This window comes from Tiliqua scincoides, chromosome 2 (genome assembly GCF_035046505.1).
Source record: "Tiliqua scincoides isolate rTilSci1 chromosome 2, rTilSci1.hap2, whole genome shotgun sequence".
NCBI lineage: Eukaryota > Metazoa > Chordata > Lepidosauria > Squamata > Scincidae > Tiliqua > Tiliqua scincoides.
Window position 1 is genome coordinate 150,077,706 of NC_089822.1, and position 25,526 is coordinate 150,103,231.

Consider the following 25,526-nt stretch of genomic DNA (forward strand, 5'->3'; position numbering starts at 1 on the left):
ACCAATGTGACCAGAATACAAGTATGCATTGGCGGAACGTTTTCTGTGCAAATGATATAAAAAGAATTTCTGTAGTCACTGTGCTTCAACTGTATGTTGAGATCACTTGTGCACATCAAGGCTCATCAGCAACACAAATTAAGGAATGTGGGTCACTCTGTAAAAGGCAAGATGCTGTAATGTATATAGCCATGGTTCAGTACACACACACACACACACACACACACACACACACACCCCTACCTGTTGTTCAGAAACACATTCCCTCTGTGAAAATGGTTGAGTGTGCACAACAGCTAACATGTTTGAATGCTGAAGGATATGCACACTGACTAAGTCAGCACACACACACACTTTAAGATCTGCAAAAACGGTCCATAGCTCCCATATAGTGCCCCAAGTTGTAGCAGCCGAGCCTTAACCCTTCAAGCAAGAAGTCAAATCCTCCAGTGTTTCTCAAACTGTGGGTTGGGACCCACTAGGTGGGTCACGAGCCAATTTCAGGTCTGTCCCCATTCATTTCAATATTTTATTTTTAATATATTAGACCTGATGCTACCACGGTATGTGACTGCATTTGGGGAATGTAACATTTGAGGAAATGTTACAGACCTGTACTTTTAACAAGCTACTATATATATTCTTTTAACAATGATAATCAATGGGGCATTCTCCTGGGTAAGTGTGGGTAGGATTGTTAAAAATTTTCCTGCTTGATGATGTCACTTCCGCTCATGACATCACTTCCAATGGGTCCTGACAGATTCTTATTCTTAAAAGTGGGTCCCGGTGCTAAATGTGTGAGAGCCACTGCTCTAGACGTTCAAAGATTTCCAACTAGTGGAAAGATATACAATACATTATCTCTTAGATTTCTCTCAGTCAGAAAAAGCAACATATTTAAAAGATTATTCACCCACAAGTAAAGGAAAACACAAAAAGGACACAGAACTGACATTTTTCTCTGCAGGGTGCTTTTAGTAAATAAAAAGCTCAAAGCAAAACAAAAACTTTGGCTCTGCTGCCCTGCAAGGTGAGAGAATGGAAGTCACACCTTCCTTCCTTCTTAGTGCAGGAGATGTCATTTATCTGCACATGGCTGGGATTGGACCCAAGTGAGCAATTGACATGCGGCAAGCCAGAGTACATCAAATAAGTATCAGATTAGCCAAGGGTCTGGAAAGATTTTTTAGTGTCCTGACAGCCTTTAGGAGAATTCACTAAATCCTCAATAGAGAGTTTATTGGAACCAGAAGGAACTAGAAGGCACACAGATTGAGAATGATGGGGGAAGGGATATTTAAACTGAACAACAAGGAAGAAATTAGATGTGTGTGGTTTCTTCATGGAGAGTAGAAAGCCTATGTAAAAATTTCAAGAAAATTCAAACAAACTTATTAGGTTGACAAGAATTTACTTGAAAGAGTAACACTTGCCAAAATGTCTGGGTTTTCAGGATGTGTGTGAAATCTTGTGCAAGAATGCTATACCCAATACATACTACTTTTCCAGACACACACACACACACACACACACACACACACACACACACACCAGCAGTAAGAAAGGAGTAGGTGTACTAGGCATCATGAGTCTGGGTGACCTAAAGGTGTTCAATGTTCTACAAGATTGAGGATGAGAATGTCTACCCCAAGTGTCACAATTTGAATGTAAAGAGAACATTCTACCATGCCCTCCACATGTTGTTAAGCTGCATCTCGTTAGAAAGAACTGATATTATATTCAGGATCTCATTGGAAAGTCCTGATTTACATTCAGGTAAATGAAGGTATCAGGACTTTACCTTCAGGTAAATGAAGCTTAGAAAGCCATCTTAAAAGCCATGTCCTCTTCAAGCAGTACAAAAGAAAAGGAGATTTATGGATCAGGTTATGGAAGAATTATATAAATTACAATTGCCTCAGAGTGTAACAGAAGTCTTACATCAGCAGTATTCTACATTTTGCAAGAGATTCAAAATTAAAATGCACAAGATTCTTAATGTTATTAACCCATTACAAGTGTTGTCATGTTCATTATATAAAGTGGATTCTTTACTTATATAAGGTTGCAAACCTATCCACACTTTCCTGGGAGTGAGCCCCATTGACTACAATGGGACTTACTTCTGAGTAGACATGCTTAGGATTGGGCTGTAAGTGATTTTTCAGGTTAACAAAAGATGGGACAGAAATTAAGTACTATAGTAGGATCCTTGTAAAAATTTTCCGAAAACATAACCATGTCAGAATCCAGATTGGAGGGCAACAGTTATGCAAAACACACGTCTGTGGATTACATTGCCTGCATTCTTAGCCTTCAGCCAAGCTGCTTCCGCGGAAGAAGCCCTCGGTTCAGTCAAACAATTTTCATCAAGGTCCCAGTTGCCATGACAACAGCGGTGGTGGGGGTCAAGAACCTGGTTTCCTTTGCAGGCATACTAACCCTTTCTTCATAGGATTGTGGCTTGTTTGAGTGAGATACTGTTGATCTGGACCAGTGACTTGCCCCTCCTGGCTCTAAAACAGACAATATCATATGGGCAATGCCACAAACAAGACCCAGTACTCTTTTACTCCAGCTAAAACTTGAGTGAATGGAAACAGAGTGGGACAATTTATACATCATGGACAAATGCAATCCTATGAATGCATCTCAAGAGTCTTTTTTAAGATAATTCTTAAAATACACATTCAAGACACTCAGTCTTCACAGAGCACTAGAAGACAATTAGAATCACCTTCCAAAAAATAAAATATACCAGTCACATAAGAGTTATTTAAGAACAATATATATTCAAGCTATGAAAGATCTGCATTTATTCTACAATCTTTTAATTATTATTATTAGGATAGACCAGGGGTGCCCAAACCCCGGCCCAGGGGCCACTTGCGGCCCTCGAGGACTCCCAATCCGACCCGCGGGGAGCCCCCAGTCTCCAATGCGCCTCTGGCCCTCCGGAGACTTGCTGGAGCCCACGCTGGCCTGACGCAACTGCTGTCAGTGTGAGGGCAACTGTTCAACCTCTCGCCTGAGCTTTGGGAGCTCAACTCCCTCCAAGTGTGAGGGCAACTGTTCAACCTCTTGCCTGAGCTCCCTCCACTGCTTGCTGTTCACATCTGTGATGCAGCAGCAGCAGCAAAGGAAAGGCTGACCTTGCTTTGTGCAAGGCCTTTTATAGGCCTTGAGCTATTGAAAGACCTTCATTCATTCATATAAGAAGTTCCATCTCTAATATATTCACTTACGTAAATTTATTCAAATTTGAAATGTAAATTAATCCTTTTTTTTATCGGCCCCTGACACAGTGTCAGAGAGATGACGTGGTCCTTCTGCCAAAATGTTTGGACACCCCTGGGATAGACCATTCTATGTGTTCAGCATTTCAAAACTTTACTCTGATGACAAGCTAAAACATGTTTTGGCACAAAGTACACTAAAAGTTGCAAACTCAAAGCAAAGCCCCCAACAGTGTCTTCAATTACCACTTCTCTACATACCATGAGTTTTTGTTCTGTATTGTTTATTACCAACACTATGGGTGATTAATATATGTCTATTTTACCTTGACCACACTGTGGGGCAAAGACAGGGTATAAATGTATTAAATGCTTTTTAAAAGAATCTTTTTCCCCTAAGGTGCACATTCAGTTGCAGTTAATCTAGTACAGGGGTGTCCAAAGTTTTTGGTAGGAGGAAGAACATATGGAAGCACATATGAATTGTGTTTCTTGCGTGAATTGTCCACACACTTCTGAAAAGGAACTTGTGCAGAGAAGATCTGCAATCTGGGGTTTATGCAAGCAGTCTGGCACACTCGCCCATGCAAAACCCCTTCCCAAATGTTATACAGCTGCAGACAAAACAAGACAGGAAGCATAACCCACTCATGCTTCTTGTTCCCACACAAGTTTGGAGCTGAATGGAGCCAATCTGCCTCTCAACTGTTTACCCAAAGCAAACAGGCATGTGGCAAGTCACTTGGCTGATCTCAGTGGCTCCAATTCTCCAATCTAAACCAGTGGTTCCCAAACTGGTGGGTCCCTTTAAGGGGAGGGGTCCTGCTCCAATGGCAGCAACAATGCTGCATAGATTGCAGCACTGCCACTGCCAAGGGGCTAATTTCTTAGCTTGGGGGCAGAACTGGCCTCCTGCAAAGTCCTGGAGGCTTGCAGCCCCCTCTGATGTCCTCTGAGGCTTCTGTAAACAATCCTTATCCCTGATCAGCAGCTACTGGCTGACTGAAGATAAGGATAGTTTACAGAAGCCTAAGAGAACATTAGAGGGGGCTGAAAGCTGTAGGAGTTTGGGAACCACTGATTTATACAAATCCAAAATGCAACTTCCTATACAAGCATACCTTCTTCTTTTCCTAAGCAACATAAATTTTATAGAATTCTCACAACTAATACAGCATCCACACATGAGCCACTGAGATGTGGAGCCATGGGAGGGAGAATGGATCTTCCCAATTCCAAATGCACGTGTTCTTGGGAAGTACTACCTAACACCATGTACTTACACTGCTATACATATTATTATTAAGAACATTTATATACCAGATTTTACCAACAGTTGCCACTGGAAAGGACACCATGCTGAGGTGAAAAGGGATAGCTGTTCCTCCTCTGCTGACTCCCACTGACTAAAGCTGTTTTCCCTCTGCACCTTTAAAAGGTGCCTCTTTGCCCATGTGGAGCTCAATAGGGTTACAATGCTTAGAACGACATTCTCTGTTTCCAAAGTGTAATTCAAAGTTGGGCAAGGAAAAGAAACCAAAACTAGAAAAGTTATCTGTGCGACTTGAGTGTGACTTGTGAGACCCACTATTCCAATAATAAATATTAAGAGCTTAATATGTGTTCTACAACACTTGTAGAGCATTTTTAACATTTTTTGGTAACGTTGTCAGAACAGCCCAAAGAGTAAGGCCAGAGTTACTTGTTTTTAACTTTTATAAGCCATCTGACAAGCAGTTCCAAAAGGTGGGAATTAGTACTAATAAATTTTCAAAACAAACAAGCACTTACTTCATACTTGGTTTCTTTAAATAGGCTCCACACTATAAACTTAGATTACAGTTGAGAAAAGAGGCAATATATACAAGAGGCCTCATATCTCTGTTTTACTGAACATTCACTCTAGGCAAGTTTATCCCTTTGCTGCTTATTCTCTTATAATATGCTTATCTTGCTCTGGGAGGACAGAGCATTGCTTGTGACATCATCCCTCTCTTTTTGGCAGCCATCATCTTAGCTTTTAGACTTTGGCATGTGCTTGTTTACATATCATGAGCCAAAATTCTACATACTCCAAACTTCAACTAGAGGCTTGAAATGACATTTTGCTGACTATATGATAACAAAATAAACATCACAGAGATAAAGAAAAGGAGGGAGAAAGAGTTCCAGTGTCATAAAGCATTCAACACAAGTGTTTCATCAGTGAATAAATAGGACAAACCTAGTTAAAAAGAAAAACAAATCCAGGCATTTGCTATCTTCACCAAGAGCAGTGTTGATTTTTACACTATTGACCATGTTTAGTATTTGTCCCTTTGACCTACTGTGCTCCACAGTTTTGTAAAGAGCAAAATCCAACTCCACTACAAAAGAACAGTGAATACTTTGTCATTGACACTTTAGGGTTACTCAAAAACAGCATAAATCCAAAAATTTGGGAAGAGCCATACCTCAGTTGTGCAGCACATGGTTTGCAAGCAGAAGGTCCCAGTTTCAATTTGCCAGTATCTTCAGTTACGGCAGAGAGATGTTTGCCTGAAACATAAGAAATTGCCGTATACTGTATTGGCCCGTCTAGCTCCATAGGATCTACTGGTAGATGGGCCAATGCAGTATAAGGCAATTTCTTATGTTCCTAACCTAGCTTTATGGAAGCAGCACTTGCTGATAATCCTAAAAAGTCCTACTCCCAAGAATGAGATGCAGCACATCTGTGGAAACCCAATGTCTTGGATATGGTATTCCTCTTTAGTGGAATTTGCCACTTTGAGCCCTTATAGTTCTATTGACAGCATTAAGGTGCTTGACTTACCCAGTTCCTTAGATCCTTGACTTTCACTGGCCAATTCTCCCATTTTAACCAGAGCATCAAAGTATCCCTTTGCTGCATATGTCACACCTAGAAAATGAAAAACACATATTATGGCCATATTCAATTTTACATCAATGCTGCTTTGCACCCCTATGACACAAGTGTTCCCTTTATTGTGATCCCTTTTTGGGAGAAGGGCGGGATAAAAATAAAGTTTTATTATTATTATTATTATTATTATTATTATTATATGCCAGCCAATTCTGCTCACAACACAAGTCTTCTTCCCCTTTGATTCCCCATATTGCATTGTGTTAATATTAGCTACAACACAATATGATGCTAACAGAAAACAACATACCCACAAGATACCCACAACCTGCAGGTAGGTCCTGTACTGCTATTTGAAAATTTTTACTACACAAATGCTAGTGTTTCCACAAATTCCTGGTAAGGTGGAAACTATTGTTCCTTCTACACCAAGTCATTCTCCAAAACTAGGGAAAAATTGGATTCTATATTACTTCAGTCGCTTTGCAAGGTCCTAGTTATGCTATCATACTTACAACACTCAATTTTAGCATGTGGGGTCTGTATTATAATATATTAAGAATTACAACCTAAACTGGGTTAATTTGACACTGATCCATTTCATGGTTGAATTTCATCTAGTGGTGCTGCTTAGCATTACCTAATCCAGTCACTGTTTTTAAAGAAGGGACTGGCAATATAAGTTTTTTTAACTATCAAACACAAATACATGGAACAAGACAGATATAATTAAGAAGTGGGCATAAAACATGAGGAAGAATGTTGAACAAGTCCAGAAGAGAGATTGGCAACAAGTATAATGACAGAGATTTGATGTTAGCTGCACTCTTTGTTGTCACACACTGTGTTGTAAAGCTCTGTGTCTAAAACAGACATCTTTATGGTAGTTCAAAGAGAAAATTCAACGAAGTAGGTTTCCAGTACTGGCTCCAGAAATCATAGATTTCAAGCCTAGCCCAAGACCTCCTGGTCTATGGGAAAACATGCCCCTCACACCACCTCAATCCCTTCCCCCAATTCCACCTCTGCACTTCCAATTGACCTGGAGAAGGGTGCATTTGCACATCCCACCCTTTTACTTACCAGGAGCACCGTCTGGTCCATGCCACTTCCATCTGAAATGAAAGCAGTGCAGTCCAGGTTCCCAGACTGCACCACTTCCACTCCTACCAAACAGTGCGTACCAGGTAAGCAGCAGATTGTGTTCCTCCAGCTCCCTCTGGATACAGCACAGTTCCTCCAGCCCTATGCTGGATACAGCACAGGCCATGTAGACTGGCTGCATCAGTGTAGGTTAGGATTGAGCTGCCCATCAGATAAGCAGGGGGTTCCTCTTAATACCATGATTATGCTACACATATTTTAACACCTTAGAGTTGTATGTTCTAGCAAGTGCCATCAATTTACAAAGCTTGTCTTTTAGCTGCCTTTCATAAGGATCCAAATCAGAAGTCAGAGAAGAGGGGGGGAAAGAGGCAAGTTTGTTCACACAGGAGACTGCAGATAGAGCATATTTATCAAAGCCTGAAACAGATGAAACTGGAATCTAAATTTTAAATGGCAGTTTTCAGTGATAACTACGGGTGATTTACCAAGGTGATCATATCCTAGAGCAAGTTATTTTTAATATTGCATAAACAGACTGAATAAACTGAGATAATAAAAATAACACCACTCCTGAATGAGACCATCAGAATGAGTTAAACATAGTCATAAAGTACAATTTCTTGATAAGATATCAAGGGGATTCTTTTCTTTCTAAAAAAAAGAAACATAGTAGTTATTACTGATTTATTACTCTAAAAGGTCTACAAATATAATGCAAATATAATGCTTTTGTGTCCTCAAAAGTTAGCATTTAAGCTGAGCACCAAAGGACACCAATTACAGTTTGCTTTGAACCACATACAACTAAAGTACAAGTCCCACTGGCCTCATGTCAGTCTCTCACTCTTCCTCTTCAGTAGATCCAAACCAATTTAAAGCATTACCTTCACACCTTTCAAGTATGAACAGACATGCACTTTTAACATCAGAGTCCACAATTTTTGGCTGGCCTGAAGTCAAATTGTGGTTGTCTATTGCTGCACATTCCCTTCTTGTTTGGCCACTGCATTTTGGGCATCTCAGCCCAGGAAAGCCTGGATTCCCTCTCCCCTTCCCTTCCAGGTAGTTTAGAGGAACTAGTGGAAGAAGAGGTGTGGCAACAACAGAATGAGGTGGGAACCTGTAGTGACAGCCTCCTCTTCAAGCTCTGCTATCACAATCTTTGGCAACAATGCAGAGTCAACCCCCCCCCCAGCTCATCCACCCACTGTCCTTTTGCACCTTTTTCCTCCTCCATCCTTGCCCTGCCACTCCATTTAAAAATAGAGCAGGGCCAGAACAAGGAAGCTGGGAGAAGCACTGATCCATTTCCAAAAAAGAAAGTTTCATCCTCTTTTAGAACTTGAGCAGAGTTTCTCCCAGCTTTCTTGTTCGGGCATGGTTCAAAACACAGTGTGGCAGAGAAAGGATGGAGATGGAAAGCAAGATGGAGGCAAATAGGGGCTAGGTGAAGAGGCCGAAGGGGACAGGGTGCAACTGGCCCCATCTGCCACCCAAGGCAACCTGCCTCACAGAAAAGCCAGTCCTATGCACCAGGCTTGTTGGTTGGCACTGTGAGGTAGAGGAGCTCCAGGCTGAATTAAGTTCACACTATGCCCAAAGATGTGGGACTTGGCAATTTTGTTAAACATCTCTCCTTTTCTTTTTCCCAACCAGGAAAGGTTTGGGTAGCAGGGAGAGGACTTGCCAATTAAGCTCTACATAGCCAAGGACTCCTGAGACCTTGGCAACACAGCAGCTCAGCCACCCCTAGGCTCCCTCTCAACCTGTGAAGTTCACTATTGACTTTAAGTGTGAAGACTTTAAGGGGCAAATGGCTTACATTTTTGTTCTGACTGTAATATGCAAACATTTAAATGTCTTTCACTGAAATAGCAGACAAAATCCTAAAAATCAGTTCATCGTAACTATACAGATTGCACTCAATCCCCTTCAGAGATATGACCATAGTCTGTTAGTCTAAGAGTGCAATCCAAAGATTGCTCTGGGCCAGCCTAAGATCCCAATCCTGAGCTCGGTGCTCTGGCTTTCTGTCAGAGCACCTGACACCTTATGGCACGTTTGCAAGGCTTACCAGCGGGCCAGCACCCGTGCTAGCCCAGTGCTGGCTGGAGCTGCGCTAGTGCTGTGCAGGCGCTCGTCCTCCGCTGCTTGGCAGTCTCATGGACTGCCGAGCCACTGCATGGTATGCAGGGGTGGGGACGGGGGGGAAGAGGGAGGCAGGTGGAGGGTGGAGAGAGGGCGGGAAGGAGGCATGACAGGGAGGCGGAGAAAGGGCGGGTGAGAGGGAGGCAGATCCCGTGGAGCTCTGCTCCACCGGATCCAAGGCATTCGTGTGGGGCTCGGCGCCCTACATGAACGCCTTTACCGCCTACCTTTCGATCAGCGGTAAAGTGAGTAACCCCATGTTGGGGCTGCTTCCCTTACCTGGGAGAAGGGGGCGAAAGTCCCCTTCTCCCAAGGCGTCGCCCACGGCAGGCTGAGGTGTGCAGGATGTGGTGGGAGCCGTTCTTGGCTCTGCTGCAGCGGCACGCCCCGGACAGCTCAGGATTGGGCTGTAAGTCCCTTACACCAGCCCGGGAGTATTGCAAACATGCAGTAAGGCACATTTACACCTCCTCTTGAGTTAGCTGGGCTGGCGCACGTCCCACTGAGGTCCGATTTGGCCTCTGCACTGACAGAGAAGGGTAAGTTTGCACTGGCTGTGTTGGGCCAGTGTGGGAATCTGGAGAGGTAGGAAGAGGGTGGAAAGGACGCATTCCAGGGCAGGGGGAGGGCTGGCGGTGGGTGGATTCATGGGCAGGCCATGGCCAAGCAGGAGGCAGGGCCCAATCCCAGGCGACCTGCATCAGCTCTGGGCTGCTTGGATCTGCGCCACCTAAAGCGGTGGCACAGGTTCAAGTAGCCCCATTGGGGCTGCTGTGGCATTACCCAGGGTAAGGGGAATGAATTCCCCTTGCTCCAGGCTGAGCCGCAGGTAGTCCCAACACTGCTCTGGAAACAGGGCAGGCCAGTCAGCCTCCCTGTTCCAGTGCAGGTTAGGATTGGGCTGTAAGACTTATTAAAAAAATAGCCAATGATAACTGCATGAAGTTCAATATTTCAATTAGATAAACACCTGGAACAAAAACCAAAACTTAAGATCTGAAAAAAACAAAAAAGCAATGAAAAAGCTGTTTCTCGCAAGGCTACTATAGACATGAAACTCCCTACCACAGGGAAAATTCCATTAAGTGTCACCAGCCAAATAATAAGGTAGCTGCCTGTTTTCACCTTATGTCTCACAGTATTTGACACACATCCTATACACAAAGCTTGACCAACAGCTACAAGAGTGATTATTATAATTTAAGACTCATTTAATTTATAACAGGTGATAAGTGCCACCTACTCATTTGATACGCATACTTTCTCACATGGATCCAAACCAATATGACTATAAGGGTCTACAATATCTTAGTAGTGCAAAGTTTCCTTTTAGACATTACATAGTGTATAACCCGACTTCCCTTGGTTATGTGGTATTTTATACAGTACTGAAAATTAAGACTGTATTATGACACCCTGATGGGAACTACCACACTTCAAAATCTGTCTGGTATCATTAGGTAGTGCTCAGATTTCCTTTTGATTAATTGAGATGTCAAAGTCATTATAATGTGAAAGTCAACATAGTGTGAAGGTAAATCTGACAGAGTAGAAAGGGATGATCCTGCTCAAATTCCCATTCAGTGACGAAGTTCACTGGGTAATCTTGGGCCCGACATTCTCTTCCATTCAAACCTCCTTCACAGGGTTGTTGGCAAGAATAAAAATAGAGGCAAAAAACTTGTACACTGCCCCAAGATCCTTGCCAGAATAGAAACGTAAGAACAAAATGTATAAGTGAACTCCAAGGAGTTAAGAAAACTATTCTTACATAGATTTCCATTTCAGCAAATAGATTGTCAGAGCATAATCTGAGATAGAGTTTCAATCCTCCAACTATTTCTGAATGTCAGGGCTGAGCTCTGAATATGTGAAATAGAGGAGGAGCCCCTGACTGTGTGTGACATTCTGTTCTCTCACCACTTGGTTACCACAGCCTACCCACACTTCAGGAACCATTATTCTAGGCAGCCTGGAGCACTAGCACCCATTTTTCAAGTAACTACTGGAATTTTTCAGAGAAGGGCTGTAGCTCACTAGAAGATCATCTGCTTTGCATGCTGAAGGTTCCCTGATTCAATCCCTGGCATCTCCAGAGGACGGCAAGAAAAAAAAATCCATTTGAAATACTTGGAGAGCCACTACCAGTCAATGTCAACAATACCAAGCCAGATGGACCAATATCCTGAGTCTGTAGGAGGCAGCTAGGCATTTCTCTGTATGCCTAGCATGCCCTTTGAATTGGGCCACTGTGAGAACCAGGAAGCTGAACTAGATGGACTTTTAACCTGATCCAACAGAACTCTTATATTCTTAATTGACTGCCAGATGGGGTCTATAGAAGGTACTGCAGTTGGTTCAAGATTTTTCTGAACTCTCAACATAAGAGGTATAATATTCATCAATTTTATTTTATTTTTTAAAATAAAACTAAGAAAAAGTCCAATTGATGTTCCTGAATGCTGCACTTAGAACAGATAAGAGCCAGTAAGCAAAGCCTCTGAAGGGACCCTCAGGGCATCTAAAAACAGAGACTTTCAGAGGAAGTGTTCCCCAGGGCTTCATCTCAGTTCAGGTACCAGCAGGTTTGAAAGAAAGAAGCAATTAAGTTCTCCTTGCTCTGTCAAGTCCCTGGAGATGGGGACACACATACACAAAAAGCTTAACTTGCTCTAGGAACAGAAAGCTTCAACAACAGAACAGCAAAGACATGTCATCGGGGAAGCGACAAGCACAGCCAAATACTTTGGCTAAAACTTGTAAAAAGAATTATCATGCTCACCTAGGGCTAGCTAAAGCAACCAAGTCCAGGAAACCTGGGATTTTTTAAAAATTTATTTAAGAAATGTTTATACTGCCCTTCTGCTCTCATAAGGACACCTCACAATTATTCTGATCTACACTCCACTTATTCCATGGGATTAGAGTGGGTTACAATATTCTTCTACCTATTCTTCTTCCTCCTCAGATGAAACTGGTGTTGGGGGGGGGGCACACTCTAGCTTATAAAGCACAGCAGGTGGAGTTGGTGGACAAGACAACTAACAATCTATTGTCTTCCTCTTCCAGCATGTTCCAAAGCTTCATATTGCCTTTAACAAGGACCATTTCGCATATGTACACTTAAGTGTACTCAACATCAGTGTATGCTTAAGCTTACAGTATGAATGTGGCACAGATGTGTTTAGAAGCATGTGTGTCATAAAAGATACACTTGCAACAGTCAATTCCAATTCTGCTAAGTGTATACTTAGAATGCGATAGCAAAGCTGGACCAGGTTTTTTCTTGTGCAATGTGTGAAATGGCTCTGAATTTAACCATGTTAGTCAACTGCAGCAAAGAGTTGTATGGCATGCAATTATGTAACTATTAAGGTGTAAGCCTTCATTGGCAAGCGCCAACTTCAAATACCATTGGTGAAATTGGTCTTGCCTAAAAAAGATCAAATACAGTACAGTTGGTAGGCTCTAATCCTGTCCGTAGAAGTCGGTCTAATTAAATATGCATAAGATAGTTTCCTTCAAACCCACCACAGCAACTTATTATAAAGTCCTATTAAAATCAATTTTAAAAGTGTACCATGACTGGGTTAATGGAACAAGTCAACCAACATTAGCTGGATCAGGGGCTGTAGTCCAAGGCAATTCTACTATTACCAGAGTTATATCACTATTGTTTTTGCTTACCTATAAGGAACTTGCAGTGCACCGTTTAAAAACCCATTCTTGTATATTACCAAATGGAAAACTGCTTTATGTAGCTGTAACTTTTTATAAACTATTTTTAACAGCAATGATTTAGAAACTGTGTGCACGTGTGTATCCTTTGGTAGATAAGGTGCATGCTCAGGTGCATGCAAAAAATTAAACTATTTAAGAAGACTATAAAGCCCATGTTGCGTTTACCATTCTTGTAGTTGCCAGTAAATCAGCAGCCCTGTTTCTGGCTCTTTGCTGTAAGAAAGATGTTTCATGTCATACCTCCTCCAGCAGACTAGTTTGTGACAGCTCTTTGTGCTTCGTATGTCATACCTTTGCATCTTAATTCAAAGAGCTGCTTTGCGGCTTTCCTTTGGTAGATAAGAACATTCGACAATTTTCCAGCTTCAAGAACAAAGTGCACCTGGCATCAGGTTTTACTGTTTCTTTGCCCCCAATGTTAGAGGGCTGTTATTCCTACACTTGTCATATTACAGCCATGACACCATGCTCAATGTCACCACTTACCTGCCAAGGCTTTTTCATAGTTTTTCCCCATGGAAATGAAGTTCCGGAGGCTGGGGTTGAACTGCTCCATAATAGTCTACAAAACAAATAAACAAGACATTAGCAGTTGAAGGACTCCACACAGAGAACCAAAATGCTCCTCTACTCTTAGTGCACACATATAATACATGAGAGGTTGACTCACATTAGCAAGAAGAATAAAGCCTTGGAAACAAGAGTCCTCCTACACATGCACGCATATGCACAACCCAAGAGTTAATCACATTCTACAAGACAAAGTCCTTTTACAACTTAGTCCAGGATTTAGGTGTTTGGCTACATGCAATGAATTCCAGACACTCCAAAGCTTCTGTGTGACTATTTATTCTGTCAGAGCTGGAAAATATGAAGCATAAACAAGAACAAAAAGATTGGAGGAGGCAGAATTAGAACAGCTGGCAATGAAGTACAAACACTGCATTCTGTAAACTGAATATAAAGCATCGAAGTCGACAAATGGCAAACTAACTTGGCCAGACACAGTAAATACAGTTGTAAGCACATTTTTGTTTTGCAATGTATTTTCCTTGGTCTTGCCACAGAGTACCACACAAGGATCACATAACATTATGCTTGAAGAAATGCTTTAAAATTCCAACTAAATTTCCATCCCTGATGGGAGAGGAAAAGCAGTCCAAAAGTATCCTCCTTTACTCGAGTACCTTGAGACTTATTTTCATGTACTTATTCCCTGCCTTTCCCCTTTTGTTACAGAACACCCAAGATGAGGAACAATCACTAAAGAACCCTCATTTTCTTTTGTCGTCACCATCAGCTTCTGCAAAAGGATTTTTCACAGATAATTAACATTTAGTATATTTTAAAAGTTCTTTCCACACAGTAGGCGATGTCAGTCTAAACAAGGAATTCAGGGATTCGGGCACAGGGATTTCATTCATGCGGACACGTTTTCCACAGAGTGTGAAATATATAATGCAGTTATCCAACACACTTGTGGGCACATTCTTTACCTGAGATTTGTTTCAATGCTTAAGACTAAATTTTCTTTAAAAAAAACACAAAAACAAACCCAAGTTGTTTTCTCTCCACCAGAGTCAGTTTCCGCTATAGTATGTATGAGAGAGAAAAGGGAAAATAGTTCATACAGCTATGTTTGGCATGGTGACAAAATGCAAGCTAACAGTCTAATTATGCTGTAGTACAGTATACTGTCCTATAGGCTGGGGCAGCTGAAGTGTTCCTATCCCAGCTTATGTTTAGGAGAAGAGAACTGATCTATTCAGGTTTGTTTTGTGGTGCTTCAAAATCAAACTCCATGCAAAAAATCTGCTTCTAAGCAAAGCAACTATATTCTTCTCAATATGTTTTAATAATGTGGTTACTTTTCCTAGCACTCAGTCACTGTGACAGTGGCCAGCTTCTGGCCTCACCAGAGAGATCTCGTACAGTGTGTATTAAAAGCCTTGGCAACTGCCTGACAGTTGAATTAGAAGCAGCAAATCGGCTCACACGCAGCACATGAAAAAGGTAAACTGTTGAGCTCGTGACTATTCCTTTCTTTGCAAACCTTGTCCCACTGCTGTGGAAAGCTCTTGCTACAGCACTGTGTGGTAACTCTTGAAGAAGCAGTTCGGCTGTTTCAAATAGCATGCTTACAGATCAAAGTGCAAGAATGGCAAAGCGTGTTTCCAGTCTGGACATTAAACTTTGCTATTCTTGTACCAATAAGTTCAGTCCTGTAAGGTCAGAGGTCTTAAAAAACAAAAAGGGACAGCACTGATCCACTGCTAGCCAGCATTGATCAATGGTAAAACAGAGAACTTCAAATATTTGCTCTAGTCATGCCTCGGGGCACAGGCAGCTCAATTTTTACCACACCCCACCAGAGCATGGGGGTAGTGGTGACAGCTCACAGCCATAACAACAACATCAATGGACAAAACTCATTACAAAAGTGCTGGAGTTCGCAAACACACAAAATGCAAACACACACACACGTTTGGTGGCACATGGATTAGTCTAAGCTTTCCCAGACTTCAAATTCAACTAGTCTCAGGGAAGTAATATGGTTGCTTTTATACATACTTTATTCTGTAGGAGGCATCAAAAGAAAAGAAAAACCAGCCACAGAGGAAGAGATTTCAAAGACAGAGAAAGCTCCCACCTCCAGTTACCAAGGTATGTTGCTTTAACCGCTTTCCTACTTCCACACAGTCACTAAAGAGAATGGCTCTTTGTTAAGTGTGTAACAAGCTGTGAATGAGTCGCCCTGCCTACCTTAGTTCCACAATCCAAAAAGTCATTCAATCGCTTTGTAACTATGGCACCTTACAAATGAGACGAGGAATTCACCAGCTGAGCTTTGTAGGAAGCAGAAAATTCAGTGCTTTCAGACAGAGAACATAACCCCTGAACTACATAAGAACTCACCTTGCAGTAAGGCAAACCATACATAATGGAGGGTTGGGGAAAGAAGCTGATAACAGAGTACAGTAACTATTTTAGTACACTCTTCATGGTACTTTTCCTTTAAGAGCCTTTCAGAGCTCCAATGAAACCCTGGCTGAAGTTTCAGTCAATTTTTTCCTCCCACAGCCCAAACATATTCAATTCTGTCACTACATTTTTTAAAATGACAATTAGCATTGGCTAATTGACCAGTGGCTTGAGTAGAGATTGGCTGAGAAGACCATCTGGGCTTTCTCACAGTCAGGATCTCAACAGCTGCTTCTAAAACTTTATCTTGTCCCATCTCCTGCCTGTTGCTGAATTCTACCCCACAGAATAAATGCACAACCACCCAGGTTAGTAAAGAAGCGTGAACAAACCAACCAATTAATACAGTAGGAAGAACGAGAGGCTAGGCAGATTTTCTCTTATCCAGTGGGGTTCAGAACTGAAACTCACCAAGACTGAGATGGGAGTGTTTTTCTAATACTGCATAATGTGTTTTAGCCCCAAACAGAAAACCAACCTCACCTGGCTCTTGTGTATCAACAGAAATCAGCACAATACTTACAAGGAGTTATTTAAGTTCTCATAGATCAAATTGCTATTTTGCTTAAGAGAAGTTCAGTTCGTCTGTAAAAAACCAAAAACTTTAGCATCTAAAAAGGTTCCAGTTTGGAGGAATGAATTTTCCTGGATGAATTCTAGAAATTCCACACAGAAACCACAAGAAGTGCTCAACTTTGCTTTGAATTCCTTGCAACCCACAGAGAAGGGGAGCATGCAACTACTACCATCCCCATGCAGTTTTCCAGGGAAACTATGGGCCCAATCCTATCTCCTTCTCAGGCCCCCAGCACAGCAGCACCAAAATGGCTGCTGCTGTATCATGGGGCCAAGGACTGTGCCAAAGGTCTTCTTAGGGTAAGGGAACATTGGTTCCCTTACCCTGTGTCGAGTGCAGCTGGCCCCACTGGGTCTACTTGGATTTGTGCCAGCCCTTGAGCTGGTGCAGAACCAAGGAGACACATTTCAGGTGGCTCAGCTCCAGAGGAGATGGATCTGGTGGCAGCCTCTGCTGCTGTCCTCACCCCCTCCTGAGCCCAATCAGCCCTCCCGCCCTCTGCCCAGTTCCACCCCTCCTCGCCTTCCCCCTACCTTTCCCTTGCTCTCAAACGCCTCCCCATTGTACAGTGGGGATACTCACCACAGGACGCTCAGCATTCAGGTCTTTCCAGCACTGAAGCGCAGCACCAGCTGCTGCTGGCCTCTTTGCCAGTACCACACGCTCTCCCCCAATGGCGAAGTGCCTCACAGCACTTTTATGAAAACCAGCGGTAGCGCACCAGCCGGCAATGGAACCCCAGCATAGGATTGGGCTGTAAGACCTCTTACAGGTTCTGGTATCATTGCTGCAATTCCCATTGCTTTAACTAAAATGGAACTTTGCTGCTAACCCAACAGGAGGTGGGTTGCACAGAATTGAAACGGGTACAGCTACTGTATTCCCAGCTTGTCGTTTACCACTTGTCCCCTATACTTCCAAAGCACATAATTCTGACTGTTACACTCCACTGAAAGGGGGACAAAAGAGAGAAACAAGACACTTCTGTTGAATAAGCTGATTAAACGTCTGCCACCTCAACTGAAGTTGGCCAAGGAACTATAAAACTCATTTTCTGCCTCAAGCAGTTTTTATCCCTTGTTCCTGAAGCCTGTTCTTTCAGAACCATGACCACTGTAATTTACTTCTACAAACGCAGCCCACTGCTAGCATCAAGGAGCAGCAGCAAAAACCCATCTGCTTTTCTGGAGTTCAAACAGCAGGCTATTAATTTCAAAACAGGCAACAGTATCTTCAAGGCAGTGCAGCTGAGCTTGGGAGTTTCCTCATAGTACATTGTGTCTGGAGGTAACATTGTTCAGACTTTAGAAAACGTTGGTTAGCTCAGGAATTTCCTTTTAAATCCTTGGATTAATACTGAGCAATGGCTTCACTCCAGCAGTTTTCCTAACAGACTACTTAGTGAACACACACATTTGTGCTGGCAAAGAGGACCACCCTGATCCTCTCTGGAAAAAAAAAATGAAAATACAAGCAATTGTATTCAGGTATGACTGAAGATAGCAGAAGAGCCAGACTCCAAAGAAAGAATGGTTCAAATATTTCAGCTGAATTCACAGTTCTTCGCATCATGAGCTGGTTGGAGGCGAGAAGGGGGCATCAGAAGCAGGTGAGTTTGGGCAAAGCCCCCTCCCACTAGTCACAGCCAGCCACAGCAAAATCAAGCCCTGAGCCTTCAGTATCAATTGTAGTGGCAGTCACCAGGGGTAGGGGCTTTGCCATTGGAGCCCTAGCAACCTGGCACCAACGCTAAGAGGCATAAAGACAACGAATTCAGAGAAATGTAACCAACACACTATAAATGTAGTATTTACATTGTTGTTGTTCATTTTGAGTGTAAAGCAGCATAATTCAGACTGTGGGACAAACCAGATACCTTAAACCAGCTACTTTGGAGACCATCATCTATTGAATTAATATATAGTTAACCCTCACCTTACATGAAGGTTACAGTTCAGAGTCAGCATGTAAAGCTAGAATTGTGTATAATTTCAAAATTGTGTTGAGAACTCCTTACATCTGAAAATATGTATTGTCTCTTTAAAAATTATGAGAGACTGAGGGAACTGCAGCTTCATTCTCCAATCTCACACTCACTCTCAGGCATGTATTTTGTAAGTGGAATGGCAGGCAGAATCAACTGTAATATTTAAACTGCTGTTTTTCAGGTCTGCTGACCATGTGAAGTTGAATTTGTGCAAGTCAACTGTGCTTAAGATGAGGAGTGACTGTCATCACAGTCCTATGCAAGTCTGCTCAAAAACAAGCCCCACTGCGGTCAATAGAACTTACTCTCATGTGAGAGAGTATAGGATTGCAGCCTGTAACTTCCATTCACGGTACAAAAGCTAGTTACTGTGACACTAGATTATTTTGATGCACTCCATCCTAAAAGGACTCCAGTAGTCACAAGCAGAAAGAAAAGTGTGTGGGCCATGGGGGGAAAAACATTGGCCAAAGATGGGCAGGGGAACAGAAAAGAGAGAAGTTGGTTTAAGAGGCTCAGCAGGTTAGATCAGGTACATCAACCTTGTTTCATATAGTGGCCCAAGTAGCATTTATGGCACCTGCAGAGGGCTGGAAGTGACATCTTTAAGCAGGAAGTATCATCATTAAGCAGATGATGATCAGAAAAAAGCACTCACGAACTCATTAGCAGCACATAAAAGAAAAAATGTGCAAATCTTGATCATAGTTTCAAGATACGGAGTCCTTTCAGCAGTGCCGCTTTTGCAGAGGCATCACTTTGCAGCTCAGCAGCTAAGAAAAGGCTGCAAAGTAATGCCTTGGCAGAAGTGGTGCTGCTGAAAGGGCAGCCCGTGTGATAAATGGGCTCACCCACTGCTTTAGAGTCTCCTTCTCTCTCCCCTCTTGGTCTGCACCTTAAACCATAGCATTCCTTGCCTTCTGAGACCTCCTTCTATCTCTCCCTCCCAGAACCTCAACAGAAGCACTGGGAAATTATCACATGGGTGGGATAAATAGCTTCCATGGACTGTATCCAGCTCATGGGCCTTATGTTTGACACACCTGGGTTAGACATCCTCTGCAGGCCATCTCATTTAAAGTATTTATACCCTGCCCTTCAGTACCAAGTTCTCCCAGGGCAGCTCACAAAACAAGCCTGTAAGCCATCTATTAAGAACTAGAACCATCTTGAATGTAACCGATTCCATATACTATAAGCAAAGTTATCAACGTGAAAAGCTCAAGTTATCAGCCAGCAACTGTATGTGCAGCCTAGCAATGCTCTTTTATCACCATGATTATTTTGACCAGAAATATAATATGTTAGCAAGCTCCTGTTTTGTTTCCTAAATTCTCCTATTTCACATTTCTTTCTGGAACCATTAACCAAGTCCTAATAGATGGGCTACAAAAAAAACCCCAATAGTTTAGAAATACTCATTTTAAAAAAGTATACAAATGGAATGTATATTTAAATGATATCCAAGTTTTGCTAAAGGTTTATTATAAAGATGTCCCAAGGTCCATACTAAAACATATGATGCTGCAACTAAGTTGAAGCTAAATTGATCAGGTCAGTGCTTGGGAACCCTAAATGCTGCCTTGAGTACCATCACAGAATAAAGGCAGGACATAAAATACAAGGAGAGAAACATGGGTGTTGTAGACCATTCTCCTGACATTACAGAAGTTTATTCTGAACAGACTCCTACAGGAAAGGTTGCCACTACCATACTGTCAATCAAGTGGAATGTGTCACCTAACATCATCTACAGTATTACATCAATTTTTCTTGAAGAAGAATATGCCAAAACCATTAGCAACAAGATGTTTCATGGATTATGTTCCATAATTATAGGAGACAGCTATTTATGACACATTACAAAAGAGAACATCTGTACATCATCCTTCCTTGTGAATCAAATGTAGGAGAGGTCTGAAAGGAAATGGCTGCTTTTTCTGCAACAGGATTCCCATCACTAAGTTAGTAGTACAGTTTTGCAAAGCCATATTTCAGTACAAATTCAGGCAATACAGTTGGACTCCAGTTGCTGAGACTCTAAAAATAAAGGATTCTCAGAATCAGTCCCTGTAATGGACAATATTTCATGTTTACAGAATGATTTTTAAAACATGAAATAACCCACCCAACCTTTTCTTTTTAAATCAAAGGGATGGGGATAGCAAAAGAGAATTTGGAGGGAAGTGCCACAGTAGCACCTGCATATCAAAGCAAGCAATACAAGGACACTTCTTACAAAAAAATAATTAAAATACAGATGCACCCTAACAAAAGCCACATCTCTCTTTTTTATTTCCCTCTGACACAGTGATAATCGCTCCAAGAGACATAGCAATTATTGCACTTTAAAGAATTCTTTAGAGGATCTGTCTCAGGAATCCAACACTGAGTACTATTTATCCAAAAGCAACAGAGACAGAATTTTTGTGGAAAACATTTTCTAGTATCAGGGAAAAGAAAATTTTAAAAAAATATATGCACAGTACATACTTTTTCTTTTTTGCAGCAGTATTTGATTGCCTCTCAAAGCAGAAACATATCTGAAGCTACCTTCTACCAATGTCAGGTTCTCCACCTCTCTCAGGCAGTGGTTTTCCAAAGATGTCCTCTTCTCCCCCCCCCCCACCATTGCTACCTTATATCTCTGGAGAAGCCAAGTACTGAACATGGGTCCTTTTTCACACAAAGATATGTGTTCTACTATTGACCTATGGCCCCCTACCCAAATAGATTTTCAATGGAAACACCTCAAGGAAGAAACAAGATGATCCTATAGTTTTGGCTCTAGCTGCTATAATTTTCACAGATTGCACTCTGCACAAGATAAGATAGACCAGTACATTTGGTTTTCAAAATGTACAGCCCAGTCCTAATTGGGGCTAGTGCAGCAACCGCTGCACCAGATCTATGTGTCGTAAACATGCAGTAAAGCACATTTGCAACAACTCTCAAGTAAGGAGCACCAGCAGGAAGGCCTGTGCTGTCCCACCTTCACTGGATCTGGACCTGCAGCCACTGGGGCAGGACGGTTCTGTGCAGAGACAGAGCAGAACAAAGGCAGGAACGAAACTAGGTAGGGGAGGATGTAACAGGTGTAGATCAGGCCCAGAAGAAGGTCTCCACCATATCCTAACCCCCATTCCAAGCCTTGAAGCCCTACATGGGGCTTCTTGGAATTGTGCCAGTGATTTTGTTCACCGGTGAACATATGCTCCCTGATGCTAGGGAGACCTCTGGCAGACCTCCTGCCTGCTCAATTTCAGCAGTGGATAACAGCACGGAACATAAATGAAAATATGTTCAAATCAGTCACATGTTTTCCTGTGTGTGAATTCAGGGTTAAACCACATTCTATCACTACCAGACATAAATCGCCATTGCAAAACATATATATTCCATATACGCCATAATTTATATTCGTAAACATATATATTACACACACACACACACACACAGGGATGCACTGTGTTTTGCTGAATGCACAAACTTCAGTTAAATTTTATTCCCAGTGCAAAGAACTGAAAGTGTTTATATTGTCACCTGTGGGCTCAAGGCATCAAGAATACATTTCAGCTGTTGTTCAGTTAAACTCAGCAGTAACATGCATAATTCAGAAAATACAACCAACTCCTTGGGAAGAGAAGGGGGGAAAAGTCTATTCCTTGCTGATGGTTTTCTTTCAGCCAAACATTCAGATGAGATATTTATGAGCAGCAAACACTTTCCCAGAATCTTGCTTCATACACAGCTATTTAATAAAGATCAAAGAACACCTCAATAACTGAACCTAAACATTTCTCCACAGTCAAGTGTGACATGTTACTTCCATTGCGGCCATAAACCGCAATTCATTTCTTAACTTAGTTGTTTTGCTCCAACAGTATTTGAGAACAGTTGCTCAAGAAACAGAGTAACTCAGAAGCGCCAGCATCCTATGCTCCCTCCCTCTCGATTACTTGCCTCTGTTCTGCACCAGCAAAATGGCTGATGCAAAACCAAAGGGACCCATTGGGGAAGCAGATGCTTTCTTAAGGGTAAGGGTAAGGGAAGTTTTTGTTCCCTTACCCCAAGGAGCCCTCCCTGACTGCCTCCACCATAAGATGCAGCTCGTGCACCATTGGTGCGTGTGTGGTTTCAATAAGACTGGGCTATCAGTGAACTTATAGATTTGAACCCAGAGCAAACTATAGATTTGAACCCAGTCCAACACTCTAACCATTACACCAGTTTTCACAAATAAAGCTCACCTTGAGATCAGCCATTTCCACAAGGGCCCTCAAATATGAAAGCTGCTGCTAAGCTATGCTGCACTTCCATTTAGGAAATCTTTCACTCCCATCTTTTCTATGAAAGAATATCATCTAGCTGCAGCATCCATAGAGGATCTCACGCCAGCCCTTTACAAATGTGGCCAAGCCGCTCAGAGAGCCCCAACACTTCTCTGCCAGGAGTTATAGATTTGGAACTGGATCACAGAGTTTCAAAGAATCTAAATACAAAAACATGCTTCAGACCTGCTGTTTCAAATTCTTAAGGCACATTCAAACCTAAAGCCAGCAGTCCCATAATCAAGGAGGCAAAGACAGAATTTTTCTCCTCTCATTTCACAGAGCAATCATTCTTGCACAAGCCATGTGCTCTATGAGAAAGGATCAAGAAACCAGCACCATGGTTCGTTTTTTGACTTGAATAGGTAACTTTTTGCACTTCACGCACCCCTAAGAGAATTTCAAACTGCGCGCTGTCTCTCTCTCTCACACACACGTGATTTTATTTCAATTGTTATTTGATATTTTACTGAAACTGTGTTGAACATATCACAAAATATAGAACTTAAAAACACATTTAAAACTGTAGAAAAAAGTTCACTTCATACCATTTGAAGGCATAAAAAAATTGATGAGAAGTTCGTGACTCATTAGTTTCATGATATGATGTGTGATTGCAGTGGCATGATGTTATGTGCTTTGTGACTCCTTTGAAGACATCAAAAAAATTCATGAGAACTGGCACAAATTATAGGCCAGTAGGGCCAAAGCCAAAGTTTAAATCGTCTTCATCTAGCCAAAAAAGTGTGTATTGGGATAATGTTTCTCTCAATTCTAAGGGCATCTCATCTAGTCCTGGACCTCCTTCATGCACCACTTAAGGCCGCAGGCTCCATATGTTAAGAAACCTTGCACTAGGATGATTATTCCGCCTTTACTCCCAAAGAACTTGGAACATCAGTAGCCATGTTCCTCCTGGCAGATTCTCAAATATTTTTGGCTGTGAGTTGGTGCATTAGGCACAGAGGAAATGTGGGAGGTAGAGATTTATTTATTTATTTTTGGTGTTTAGTTGCTCGGCTTTATTTACACTTCCTCATATCCTGAGGGCCCAATCCTATCCAACTTTCCAGCACTGATGCAGCCATATCAACAGGGCATGCACTGCATCCTGCAGTTGAGAGGCACTCATAGAGATCTCCTCAAGGGAAGGGAATGTTTGTTCCCTTACCTCAGGGCTGCATCAGCTCCTGAAAAGTTGGATAGGATTGGGCCCTTAGTTTCACTTACTTCTCCTCCAGACTTCCTGGTTTCCCAAGCTAATTCCCACCAACTACCAACATTGGCCTGGCATATCAGGAGCCACTTCCTTCTGCAAGTATCTCTTGATTGATATGGGCGTTGGTCCTGCTGGAGGCCATTAACCCAGAAGCTACTTTTCAGAAGCCATAACTTGACCACCTAGACAGATGAGGCAGAGATCCAGGCATAGTGGGCTCTCCTGTTTAAGCTTCACTTTTTGCTCAGGGGTTGCATCCAAGCTGCTTCTGTCACAGCAGGTTCAACGTAACAGTCTAGCCTTCTCAAAGAGAAGGATCTTCAACCTTTAGAGGATTTTATCAAGAGGTAGTTACCAATATCACAGAAAATCTTCTGTTTTAAACAGGGCCTCGCAGATGGTTTCTTGAAAGCCTTATCCATCAGATTACCCAGAACATTCTTCCTAAACCTCTTATTCTCCAACATCACATTATTGACCTCAGTCAGGCTGCCAGATGCCACGCACCTCTTAGCTGCCAAAGCAATGAAAAACCACAAGCAAATGCTCAGGTTGTGTGCGTGTGTATGCAAGTACTGTAGATAACTTGAAGATGCCTGACATCATCTGAAGAACAGATAATATCCATATGTTTCCGGCTCTGTAACATGCGGCCTTCAAGCAAACTGCATCTTTGCAAGATAATGATTAGGAACTTATTAGCCCTTATGTTTAGAGATGTAAAGTCCTGGAAACAAAACAAACTTTTTCCCACCGCCCCACCCACCCAATTTTCCATTTTTCCCAATAGAAAAACTGAAAATTTGGGTGACAGAAAACAAGTCTGAGGAATTTTTTTTTCTTTTGGAGAAAATTTTTAAAATACAGTTTAACTAACTCTAAATGCCAGGAATTGTGGGGTATGAAGATTTGTATGTAAACAAAGACTACAAAAGCAGAGAATGATAATTATTGTGTATACTGTAGTGGTTCTCAAATTATGGGTCCATGACCCATGACCCAATTTTTGGTGGTTCACAAAACTGACAGGGTCTATTATGCTATGTGCATCAAGGATTAAACAACCTGCTGCTGGGAGGGAGCACTGCTGTCTAATCACCATTACAGCCACAGAGGCTCGAGTGAAATTCTTCTTTTAGGTGGGTCCTGATGCTAAAAAGTTTGAGAACCACTATACAACACTTATTTCTGAATCTACAGGGTACTGCCAACTTCATGAGAGGTGCACACAGGGCATTTGTTGATTGTGAATTGCATTTTGCCTTCTTCTGACAACCTCTGTTCTATTTTGCTGAAGAGTTCAGTGCTTCTATGTCTACTGTCCTTTTG

The 25,526-nt window shown here is 42.1% G+C and overlaps 1 protein-coding gene across 6 annotated transcripts in view; it reads right to left on the reverse strand.

Annotated features, from left to right (window-relative positions):
• Window positions 1-25,526, reverse strand: part of BAIAP2 (BAR/IMD domain containing adaptor protein 2) — a 186,408-nt gene that overhangs the window by 91,681 nt on the left and 69,201 nt on the right. For all 6 annotated transcript variants that reach the window (XM_066618508.1, XM_066618510.1, XM_066618507.1 and 3 more), the window contains exons 2-3: window positions 13,588-13,663; window positions 6,055-6,141 (exon numbers count right to left, since the gene is read on the reverse strand). In XM_066618508.1, coding sequence (XP_066474605.1) covers window positions 6,055-6,141; window positions 13,588-13,663 — 163 coding nt within the window. The remainder of the gene's footprint in view (window positions 1-6,054; window positions 6,142-13,587; window positions 13,664-25,526) is intronic.